The sequence below is a fragment of the Hylobates moloch genome, unplaced genomic scaffold (assembly GCF_009828535.3).
Source record: "Hylobates moloch isolate HMO894 unplaced genomic scaffold, HMol_V3 SCAFFOLD_3, whole genome shotgun sequence".
Classification (NCBI taxonomy): Eukaryota; Metazoa; Chordata; class Mammalia; order Primates; family Hylobatidae; genus Hylobates; species Hylobates moloch.
The window spans coordinates 66,038,463-66,050,626 of NW_026652278.1; the positions used below are offsets into that span (position 1 = coordinate 66,038,463).

The window sequence follows — 12,164 nt, forward strand, 5'->3', positions numbered from 1 at the left end:
GAGCTGTCAGATAATGGGCCATCTCAGGGGTAGGGGGCTTTCTGAAGGGGGCAGGCCTTGGGGACCCGAGTGCTTCATACTACCCATCTGGGGAATGCAGCCCTCTTCACCTCCATGGAATGGGGAGCGCCCCCAACCATGTGTGGACACCTTCCCCACTGTCTGGGACATGTGGTCTGACAAAGTGCCTGAGTTGTGGGCAGAGGACCAGGACATGGGATTTCAGGGCCCAGATGCTGTACTTGTAGGATGCTTGTCTGCCTGGCAGGGGATGATAAGAGGGAATATTAAGGAAACTATGGCTTTTCTGGACAATCTGAAACATAAGGTCTGGCCGGGCGCGGTGGCTCACGCCTGTAATCCCAGCACTTTGGGAGGCCGAGGCGGGCGGATCACGAGGTCAGGAGATCGAGACCATGGTGAAACCCCGTCTCTACTAAAAATACAAAAAATTAGCCGGGCGTGGTGGCGGGCGCCTGTAGTCCCAGCTACTCGGAGAGGCTGAGGCGGGAGAATGGCGTGAACCTGGGAGGCGGAGCTTGCAGTGAGCTGAGATCGCGCCACTGCACGCCAGCCTGGGTGCCTGGGTGACAGAGCGAGACTCCGTCTCAAAAAAAAAAAAAAAAAAAAGAAACATAAGGTCATCAATCTCTGGCATGGCTGGGTGTCCAAGTTACAGGGAGGTGGAGTCCCAGCCTCGTTGGAGTACTGTGGGCAGGGGTCTGGGCTGGAAAGCAGCAGTCCCCTCAATTCTCCCCATGTGCACAGGGCTCAGGACAGGGGCACTGTGAACCCAGACCTCCCTAGAGCCTCACACCCTAGTCCCAGCTCAGTGACAAATGGGCTCTGTAAAGCGGGGGAGGGAGGCCTTGGAGAGAGAATGACGAGAGCATGGGCCATGGCTGGGCTCTTTCTCAGTGCCCCAGAGAAAGGAGGGGTCCCTGGAGGCTGCTCTGGTGCTTGGGGTAGAGTGAACTTGAAGCAGGTGAGGGGCTCTGGCTGCCTTCCCTGCAGTGCCCTGGGTGCCTGCACCCATCACACCCTCTTTTCTCTCCATCACTGCCCTTTGTTCCTTGGACAAAGAACCAATCCAGTCTGGTGACCCCATTCCCTTGCCATGCAGTTCAGGACCTTTGAGCCCTGCAAGCAGCTGTGGTGCAGCCACCCTGACAACCCATACTTCTGCAAGACCAAGAAGGGGCCCCCGCTGGATGGGACTGAGTGTGCACCCGGCAAGGTACCTGTGGGGTGTGCAACAGGAGTGGCCTTCCTGGGGTGCACGGCATCCATCACGGGCATGGGGGCAGATCCCAGGGGGAACCCTGACCCCTCCCTCCAAGTGCTTATATGAGTTGGAGGTGGTGCTAAAGGACAGTGGTGAGCCCAATGTGTGGGTAGATACACATGGAGTCTTCCTATAAACTCATACCCTTTCTTCTCTCCCAGCCCACAGCCCTTTGTCTCTGTAATTGGCTGAGGGTAGCATGATCTCCTAACCCATCTGACAGGAAGGCTTACTTCCATTTTACAAATGAGAAGAATGAGGCCCAGGCAGGTTAATTAAGGAACTTGTTGTGGTCTCACAGGGAGCGATTGACAGAGAAGGGATGCAGAGAAGTCTCTGTGTGTCCTGCCTACTCCCCCACCCCCATGCTGTCTCTGAGCACGAGACACACGTGTTCTCCCCACACCAACCTTCATGAATGTCCTATGTTTGCTCCCTCATGCATGTGTGGGTGCCAGGGCTTCATTTGCCCGGGGGACCCCGTGGCTGGGTCTAAAACCCAGCTCTGCTCTGCTGCCAGCCCTGCCCTTGATCACTGTGGTGACCTTGGGCCGTTCATTGAACTTTTCTGACTCGCCAACACCTGACCAACCTCAGGGTTGTTCTGAGGTTACTGATTCATGTCAAGGCAAGTGAGGGAGCAGGGAAGAAGCCAGGTGCTAGGAGAGGTGGTTCCTCAGCATCAGCAGGAGCCCAGCCCCAGGGCCACCCCACCAGCCTGCCCCCTGCCTCCTGCCCTAGCCAGGCTCCTCCTATTCACACCTGTCCTGCTGAGCAGCTCTGGGGTTTGTCCTGTCACAGGTGGATGGAGCTTCCCCTGGCCTGGCAGGTCCTTGATGGGTTATAGCTGTTCCAGGTCTTTCCACTTCTTAAGTTTTCCCAGGTGTTTTCAAAGTTTTCAAAGACCCTCCCCAGCCACAGTTTCACAAGACAGTTCATCAGTGGTTCTCAATCTGGGCTGCGTATTGTAATCATCCCGGGAGCTTTAAAACCCCTCCCATAGAATAAGAAGTGACTGCAGATGAGCACAGAGGATATTTTTGTGGTGATAAAAATATTCTCAAATTGGATTGTGGTGATGATTGGACAACTTTGCGAATTTATGAAAAGTCATCGCATTGCACACTTGAAATGAGTGAATTCTATAGTATGTAAATTACATCTCATTATAGTGCCTCCAAAAGTTCCTACCCCTAGTAATTCCGACTCAGTTGGTCTGGGGTGAAGATCAGGCATCTGAAGTTGTAAAATCTCCCCCAGGTGATTCCAAGGTTGAGAACCACTGAGTTCATCTCTTGGGAGACGAACTTTACCCAGAGAGCTTTGTGCATTTTTTTCATACTACCCTACAGGAAAAGGGAAGGGAGTTGCCTCTAGTTGAGCCCTTCTTTATTGCCTGGCCCTGTGCTAAGGCCTGTATAGATATTAGAGCAGTCCCACCTAATAGGTAGGTAAACTGAGGCACAGCAAGCTGAAGTAGCCACGCATAGCTAGTATTGCTGAGCTGGGATTCATACCCAAGAATCCTTCATGCATACACTCCTTCCACTGCATGCACAGACCTCCCTGCATGGCTGGCCTGCCTCCCGGAAGCACATCTTGTGATCCCTGGAAGGTGATTTTGAGATACAGAGCCAAGATCAACTCTAGCTAGTGTGGGAAGATTGTGTCTTCTCACCCCTATCAGCCTTTTATTACTCCCGGGTGTGCAAATGATTGCACATTTATTATCATTGTTCATCATAAGATCTGCCATTTCTGGAGGGCCTTGTATACTGGGTATGATCTCATCAGAAGCTATGAGCAGGTGCAGTTACCCACGTTGTCCAGTTGAGGAACAGGCCCAGAAAGGCAAGCCCTTTGTTTAAGGCTGCTCAGCTCATGCTAGGGGTGGGATTCTGCCTAAACCCAGGCTCATGCTCTTGCTATCCCTTTTTCTGGCTCCCCGGGTGGGCTCAGCAGCAGCAGCCCAGGGTGACCTCACGCTCTCCGCTCTGCCCCAGTGGTGTTTCAAAGGTCACTGCATCTGGAAGTCGCCGGAGCAGACATACGGCCAGGATGGAGGCTGGAGCTCCTGGACCACGTTTGGGTCATGTTCGAGGTCGTGTGGGGGCGGGGTGCGATCCCGCAGCCGGAGCTGCAACAACCCCTCGTGAGTGTGCTTGGCTAGGGTGGGGAGGGCAGGGAGCCCCTCCCCAGGGTGGAGGGGCTTGGAGGGGAAGGCACTGGGGAGACAGTGCAGGGGAGAAGGGCCCCTGTGGGTGGTTGTGTATGCTAATGCATGAGGACACAAAATTGTTGGTGGAGGCACGTCACTCCTACCTGCATCCACTAAGGACTCTCAGGTCTGTCTTCTGTGCATTTGTCTGAACCAGTGGTTCTCAAGCTCATGTGCAGAAGATTCCCCAGAGTCTGGGTGGCCCTGCTTCTTCATGCGTGTAACAAGTCCTCTCATGACCCCGACCTTCTGGCTAAACTTTGAGAAACACTGATCAAAGCTCTTTGTTGGAAGAATCAATTTCCTAACTTTGTTTTCTACTACATGGAGAAAATCTCCCTTTAATTTTTCTTAACTCTTTCTAACATCAAAGCTCCTTTCCTTCTTCCCCACTCCTGCGTTTTAGCATTCTGGGGGACATGTCCATTCTCCCTTCTCATCCCCTCTATAGGGATCTTCTCCCCAACTCCATGGTTTTGGGACATCTGAGCCCTAGTTCTCCATCTCCATCTCCAAGCAGAAGCAGCCTGTTTAGAACAGCACCATGAGACGTGGGGAATGGTCAAGGCCAGCTGCATGGGTCGGTTGGCTCTAGGAATGCAGGAGTTCTGAACCCCCACAATGACGGGGCCTGGCCTGACCCCCTCACAGCACTGAGGAGTATGATGAAGACTGCGGAATCGCAAAGTTGTAGGGTCACAGTGGCTCTGGTGTCCTCAGGAGTGGTCATTCATACTCTGTTATTTATCTCTAGGGATGGGAAACTCACTGCCTATTGAAGCAGCTGTTCCTTTGTCCTAGAGAATATAGCCGTATAGTTAATATGGACAGCTATATTGACCTTCTACACACATGAACCAAAATGGACTGACTTGTAACTTTCATCTGTTGGGAATACAAAGTCTGTGGTTATAGAAAAGCCCAGGGGTCCCTGTTCTGAGTAAATCATCTTGCAGGCATGACCGATAATTATCCCGTGGTATAATTGGTATCAAAGCTACCATTTGTTGAGCTCCTGTGTAATAACAACTATTTTTATTTTATGAGGCTTAAATGAAATAATATGTGTGCTCTCAGCACCATGCTCACACAAATTAAATACTTAATGAAAGACAGCTGCTGTTATAATAATCATTATTATAGTATGTCAAGCACTTTGTGCTAGGTGGGATGCTAAGCACTTAGGTACAAAAATCTGTGCAATTCTCCCACATGTCTATGAGTATGGTACTGTTAACCCCAGCACTTGGACACTGTATCAAGTCTTACCCAATCCTCTTGACTTAATGGAGAAGAGAGCATAGATGACTATAGAATACCTTTTCTTACTATTCTTCACAGACACACCAGGAGGTGTGTAAAATAACAGGGATTACAGTCCCTGTTTTCAAGGGGAAATTAAGCCACAGTAAGGCTAAGTGGCCTGGCCAAAGTTGCACGGTCAGGACTTGGAAGCCAGCTCTTCTGATTCCAAATCCAAGTGTCTTTTACCACTCCTTAGTTTATGATGATACTAAGTGGAAGTGGATGCAAACGGGAGTGGCTGAGTCGTTTATGGGGGCCTGCTCTATGCCAGGGCCTGCAAAACAGTTGAAGGCACCCACAAAGATGAATAAGATGGATTTCTCTTCCAGTCCAGCTGGAGAGGGTTAGTCAATCCCTGTGTCAGTCTGTACACCTGTCTGTCATACTCACTGTGGAATAGGTCGTGTATGTCTGAAGGGTAAAGCAGTCAGGGAGGAAGAGGGATCTGGAAGGCCGAGCTCCACAGCTCCCACCCTGGGAGCCATTCTCTGGTTTATGTCAGTGGAGGCCCTTGTCATGCTATTATGAAGGGCTGAGCTGCTCCTGGTGGCCATGTGGGAAGCCTGGCTCTCCCCAGCCTTCCCAGGCAGCAAGGTCACCCATTTCTCTGTGTCTGTCCCAGCCCAGCCTATGGAGGCCGCCCGTGCTTAGGGCCCATGTTTGAGTACCAGGTCTGCAACAGCGAGGAGTGCCCTGGGCCCTATGAGGACTTCCGGGCCCAGCAGTGTGCCAAGCGCAACTCCTACTATGTGCACCAGAACGCCAAGCACAGCTGGGTGCCCTACGAGCCTGACGACGGTGAGTGGGCCCCACCCCCCTCCCACTCCATGTCCTTGGGCATCTGTGGGGGCTGTATGTGCCCAGGCAGGGCCTCCCACCCCTGCATACACCAGTGAAGGTGGAGGGACAGTGGGGGTGCCAAAAGGGACACTGCAGTCAGCAGGCTCACAATATACCCTTGTGTAGGCTTGTTCTTGGCATACTTCTGGGGTCATCATCCCCATCAAGGCCATCCCTGATTTGTGTACTTACGATGACAGTTTTCTGGCAGATGCAAGGAAAGTGTCTTGAGGAAGGGACACTTCACACACAGGTGTTGCCATGGCCGGCAGCAGTGTTGGCTGTTAGGGTTGTCTGCCTTTCGTCTTCTGTCCCTACCTGCAGGGAGAAGAATTATACAGGTGCAGGCGCCCTTCCCGTTGCATGACCAGTGTCCTGAGGAGCTCAGTCCTATTACACCCTGTGTTTTTAGGTTTTACTGATTGGGTTGTGGTTTCAGCAGAGTCAATGAGATGATTTTGGAAGGCAGGCAGATAGGATCTGGTGGGATCTTCATACTGACTCTCTAGGCTGCCTTGGGACATACACAGGACTTCTGGACTCATGTAAAGAGTCTGAATTTGGGGACCATAGTGGTGCCAGTTCCCATCTGTTTTTGAGTGTTTCCAGTGATGGCTCCATAGCGGCAGAGCATCCAGTGAAGGGTTGGGATTCGTGGCAAGTCAGAGCCTCGGCTGGAAGTGCCCTCAATGATCCTCTGATTCCAGCTTTCCCCTGCCAGCCTCTCCATTGGTCCTCCATGGACAGATGCTCATTCTCCATCACACAACTCTTGGCCCAGACAGCTCCCATCAGGACAGGCTTTCCTCCCCGGAGCTCGGGCTCCACCCCAGAACCGTCAGCTCTTCAGCTCTGGTCTAGAATGACAGACTCTTCAGGTTGGAAGGGACCTCAGAGGCCTGCCATTGCCAGATTCTTCCAGAGCATCCTTGCAGGGGGTGTCTTCTCTCTGCTTGGATTCCTCCTACTCTGGGGAGCTCACCACTCCCTTCGCGCTGTTGCTGCCCAGAGAGCTTCCATTGCTGCCCAGAGAGCTGCCTGCCTGGGTCAGGATCCTGCCTCCTGGGTTGGAGCTCCCCCAGACCCAGGTCCCTCCAGGAATCTGGTTCCTGTGGATGAAATCCAAGGTGGTCTTGGAGGTTGTGGCTCCAGACTTGAGTCCTTCATGCTGGAGACAAGGAGTTACCAGCTGTCCTGGAGCCCGGGGACCAGAGCAGAGCCCAACAGGTTCCTTAGTAATTGGCCGAGGGAATCTTGGTTTGAAAGCCTTCCAGATCCGTTCAGAAACCAAACCAGCAACCGCAGCGTTGGGGAGAGGAGGGGCTGGGAGGCCCATGGGGCAGCTGGACTTCGGGTTTTTCCCAGGACTGTTAGACGAATTCCAGGAAGTTAGCTAAGCCCCCAACCTCCTTTTTTCTAAGAAGCACAGTAAGTGTTTATATATTCTCTGGAACCTCCTTTTTAGGACATCTATAGCCCACATAAAGAAAGAAACATTTAATTGTTAGGACCGGAAAGGACTCTCTTTCTCCCTGACTGTTGCTCCATTTTGCAAACCCAGATACAGACCACTTTTCTGCCTTTTTTTCACTCAGCCTTCTAATGTTTACAAACATATTAAGATGCATGTCATACATGTGCATAGTGAAGTTTTGTAGGGGTCAGAGCAGGACTCAAGCCAGACAGCTAAGGTTAGAATCCAGACTGAACCACTTACCGTGTAGCTGTGTGGACTTGAGCAAGTTCCTTAACCTCTCTGGTCCTCAATTTCCTCCTCTGTAACGCTAGCACCTACTTCATTGAGGTGTTGAGAGGGTTAAATGGTTAATTCATGAAAAGCCATTAAAGCTGTATTTTAAAGGCATGTGAAGGTTTTAGAAATATCTGGTACATAGTAAGCATTCACTAAGTGTTGGCTTATTATTACTTTATCACTTGATTTTTCTCAATAAGCCGATGTGGCATTTTACTGATTAGGGATAATAAAAATAGGGAACAAAGGCTGGGAGAGGTTGGAGCATTTACCCAAGGTCACATGGCTAATAAGTGACACAGCAGGGATTTTCAGCCCCAGCGCCACACCCAGTGCTCTGCCAACTGCCCAGAGCTGGCCCCGGAGCTTTCTGGCCGGACCACATACTGATCTGTCCTGGGCCACTTTCTCTGAGCCCAGCTGGGGACTCAGCATAGTCCCTCTCCCTACAGATGCCCAGAAGTGTGAGCTGATCTGCCAGTCGGCGGACACGGGGGACGTGGTGTTCATGAACCAGGTGGTTCACGATGGGACACGCTGCAGCTACCGGGACCCATACAGCATCTGTGCGCGTGGCGAGTGTGTGGTGGGTGCACCCCCGGCCACCCCGACTACCGGCACAGGGAGACTGGAGGGCTGTACTGCAGCCCCTCCTGCCTGGGAAGATGAGCATTGCCTTACCGGCCCACTCGCAACACCCTGTTGGTCCTCAGCATAGCCCTGGCGTGCTAGAAGGGGCTAATTATTGCTCAGCCCCATTAGAGGGGAGAGGAGATGGAAAGAATCCTCTTCACGCCGGGTTTAAGACCTCACCCAGGTCCCACGGTGAATTTGTGCCAGAATCCTGTCCAGGGACACCTCCCCGGCCAGAGGTCCTCTTCTGACCAGGGCCTGGAGATGGGAATGGGAGGCCTGGGGTGGCGGTGGGGACAGGGGAGCCTCCTCCCACTGACCTCACCTCTGGCCTCAGCCTGTCGGCTGTGACAAGGAGGTGGGGTCCATGAAGGCGGATGACAAGTGTGGAGTCTGCGGTGGTGACAACTCCCACTGCAGGACTGTGAAGGGGACGCTGGGCAAGGCCTCCAAGCAGGCAGGTGAGCCGGGCTGGGGCTGGGGGGATGATGAGGGCTGACTGGAGTTCTTGCCGTCCCTCAGCGGGGCCCTCCCTCCTTGAACTGTGCCACAGTCTGGGGTGGGGAGAAGGGGCCCTGGGGCCCATCTCCAGGCCTTCTTGGGCTGCCCAGGCTGGTGAGCCAGGTGCTGCAGCCAGTCACCTCATCTTCCAGGCAAGCTCCTCCCTGAGTTTGGGGCCCAGGAGCTCCAAGAGGCATTTTCCCACTAGGTAATGTTTTGTGATGGGAGCTTGGCCATCCCTTGGACCTTGGTGCTATTGGTGGGAGGGAGGCGTCAGACATGTCTAAAGGTATAGCCGAGACTGGACTGATAATTTTCTTTTCCTCTCTCCTCCCTCATTTTTTTTTAAACCTGCGGCACTTTCTGCTTTGAATTCCTGGTATCTTTGAGTTCCTTGACTTTCCTCTCTACCTCCAATCTGACCAGACTTGCTGTGGAAAAGAACCAGATATCAGTCCTTCATACTTTAGTATAAATGGGGCCCAGTTCCCCTTGGGAGATGTTACACTTTGTCTCACCTTTGATTGTTGGGGACAAGGTTGGTGGCTCTGAGAAAGTCCAGGCCTTGGGTCGGGAGGGCCATGGGGACTCAGGATAGTCATGTGGAGTCTTCACGGCCTTTATCATTTAAATCCCATGAGTAGCAAGTAGTTTAAGGTGTGAGAAGAAGCAGGGAGAGTCAGAGGAGCAAAAAGGGAGAGGGGAAGGGCAGAAGTGAGAGGGAGAGGAAGAGGGTCAGGAAAGAGGGAAGTAATAGCAGCTCTCACACACACAGAGGCACTTAGAGTTTACAGGACACGTCTCATTCAATCCTCCCAGCACCCTCATGGAGAAGGTCTCATCCTCAGTTTACAAATGAGGATACAGAGGTTCAGAGAGGTTCTGTGATCAAATGAGATGTTCCTGGGTGCCCAGTGAGGGAGTGGGGGATGCTGGGCAGTGGGGCCACCAGCTTAGGATGCTCATGACTTCTGGATCCCCCTGTGTGGCAGGAGCTCTCAAGCTGGTGCAGATCCCAGCAGGTGCCAGGCACATCCAGATTGAGGCACTGGAGAAGTCCCCCCACCGCATTGGTGAGTGCCGGGGTGCTGGGAGGGGACAGCAGGACCCCAGGCCCTGCCCTCTGATTTGGGGGAGCTGGGAGAGCAGAGGGCAAGATTCTAGTATAAGTGGAATTGTACTAACTGGAATAATGGGCAGAGACCCCCCTTTTCATTTTATTTTAAATGTATTCTGCATGGGTAACCCATTCCATGGTTTACATTTCAGAAGGTCTAAAAGGGGACCTAGTAAAGAGTCCCCTTCCTACCCCTGTATCCTGGGGGCAGTTTTGTTCCCCAAGGGCAACTACTGTTAATAATTTCTTGTGCGCATAGATGGCTGTTAAAGGAAAATCATTTTCACAGAGTGTATCAGTCAGCTTTTGCTGCCTAACACACCACTCCAAAACTTAGTGGCTTCAAACAAGAATTTCTTCTTAGCTCGTGGTCCTGTGGGTCATCAGTTTGGGCTGGGCTCTGTGGGGTGGTTCTTCTACTTGTCTGCCTGGACCAATTCATGCAGATACCCTCAGCTGGTAGGTCTCTGGGAGCTGGTTGGTCTAGGATGGTCTCACTCACATGTCTGGTGGTTGGTACTGGCTGTCAGCTGGGGTCATGGAGGTGGCAGGGCTGTGTCCTCAACAGGCTAACCCAGTATTATTCACATTATATCTGTCACATAGCCCTCAGGAACGGCTTGCGTCATGTTTTCTAGTGTCCCATTAGTCCAAATCACATGGACAAGCCCAGATTTAAGAGGTAGAAAAATAGACTAGCTCTTGACGGTAGAAGTGGTGAAGTTACTGTGCAAAGCAGCATGCATAGAGGAATAAGAGGAATGTAGAGGCGTTCTGCAGGCTACCACACAGGCCCTTACATTATTCTCATTATAATCATACTTAAACACCAAGCCACTAAATGAGGTGACACCCTTATGCTCGTAACAGTTATCCAACTATGAAGCCAGGCTGGATTAAAAATGAGAATACCACAATAAATTAATAAATTTAAATTAAGGCCATTAATATAATGTGAGAGATGTTTTGTTTCGTTTTTACTGAAACTAAATTGGCTGTCAAAAAATGGACATGTCCAGAGAGGCAAATCCAGAGAGACAGAATAGATTAGTGGCTGCCAGGGGCTGGGGAAGGAAAGAGGCATGACTGCTAATGGGTATCAGGTTTCTTTTTGGGGCGATGAAAATGTTCTGGAATTAGACAGTGGCGATGGCTCAAAATCAGGGCGGGCTCAGTGGCTCGTGCCTGTAATCCCAACACTTTGGGAGGCCAAGGTGGGTGGATCGCTTGAGCCCAGAAGTTTGAGATCAGCCTGGGGAACATGGTGAAATCCCATCTCTAGAAAAAAAAATAACAAAAATCAGCTAGGCGTGGTGGCACATGCCTGTAGTCCTAAGCTAGTTGGCGGACTGAGGCAGAAGCATCTTAAAAAAATTTTTTTTTTCACTGAATTGCACACCTTATTCGAGTGAGTTGTATGGCATATAAATTATATCTCGGTTCAAACCCCGTGAGCCTGGTTCAGAGCAGGGTCCCAGTGGCAAGTGGGCAGAAGGCTGCTTCTCCCACACTGGGCAGTGGCGTCTGTGTTCAGACCCCTTTGCAGAGGACATGCAGGCCACAATGTCCCCTTGAAATGTCACAGAGGCCTCTCTTACCTATTATGTCTGCCTAGTCACACTGCTTGGCACCAATTTCATCATAAATGGAAAAACAAAACACATACCTCTTGGCAGGCTCACATCACACACAAATGCTGCCATTCATATTTTTAGATTATCATCAAAATAGCAATTTGTAAATATCTTCAAAGTTTCCTGGATAACTTGCATTTCCTGGAGAATGCATCTGCACTGGCACCTTCCCTTAACACAGCTCCAGTGGGTTCCTAGACTTCTATCCTTGAAGGCACCTGAAAGGGCATTGTCCCAACGGGCCATAAGCACAAGGGGAAACTGAAACCCAAAGTGGATTGGGGGCCTCTGTATGCGCTGATTCATCCATGAGGAGTACGGGCAGAGCCAGTCTGGGCCCAGGTCTCCTGCCTCTCAGCCCTGTTCCCTTGCCAGCCATGCCACTCTACCACAGCGAGCCCAGGTTAGAGGACATTGGTTCAGGCAAGTCCTGCCTGCTGTGCCTGCCTGGCTGTGGGGAATGTGCTGGAATTAGGGGCCGGGGAAGGGAAGGGGCAAGGAGAGAAGGGACATCTATTCCAAGAAGAGGTGGAGCTCACGGACACTGCATCCCCTGGGGATGATTTCAGAACATTAGCAGCCCCTTCCACCCTCTGCTGTCTCCAGAAATCTAGTTCTTCAATCTCCATGGAAGAACTAGTCTTCTGTGGAAGTCATCGCAGAGGCTGCTAGCACCCGGGGCAGGCCGAGTGTGGGCTTGCTTGCCTGTTTGTCGGGTGAGTTTCCTGAAAGGTTAGAGTTTTCCAGGGAGCCTGATGGGGAGAGCAAAGCAGGGGCGGCCCAGGAGCTGAACTCTGAAGTTGGCACATGTTGTGTGATTATACAGGTGTGAGGTGCACAGTGGCCTTCAGTGAAAACGTGTGAATATGTGTGTGTGA

At 51.7% G+C, this 12,164-nt stretch overlaps 1 protein-coding gene across 2 annotated transcripts in view; it reads left to right on the forward strand.

Moving 5' to 3' along the window:
- ADAMTS14 (ADAM metallopeptidase with thrombospondin type 1 motif 14) overlaps positions 1–12,164 on the forward strand; it is an 86,952-nt gene that overhangs the window by 60,309 nt on the left and 14,479 nt on the right. For both annotated transcript variants that reach the window (XM_032170623.2, XM_032170630.2), the window contains exons 10-15: positions 1,124–1,237; positions 3,289–3,437; positions 5,431–5,606; positions 7,854–7,987; positions 8,372–8,495; positions 9,528–9,608. In XM_032170623.2, the coding sequence (XP_032026514.1) occupies positions 1,124–1,237; positions 3,289–3,437; positions 5,431–5,606; positions 7,854–7,987; positions 8,372–8,495; positions 9,528–9,608 (778 nt within the window). The remainder of the gene's footprint in view (positions 1–1,123; positions 1,238–3,288; positions 3,438–5,430; positions 5,607–7,853; positions 7,988–8,371; positions 8,496–9,527; positions 9,609–12,164) is intronic.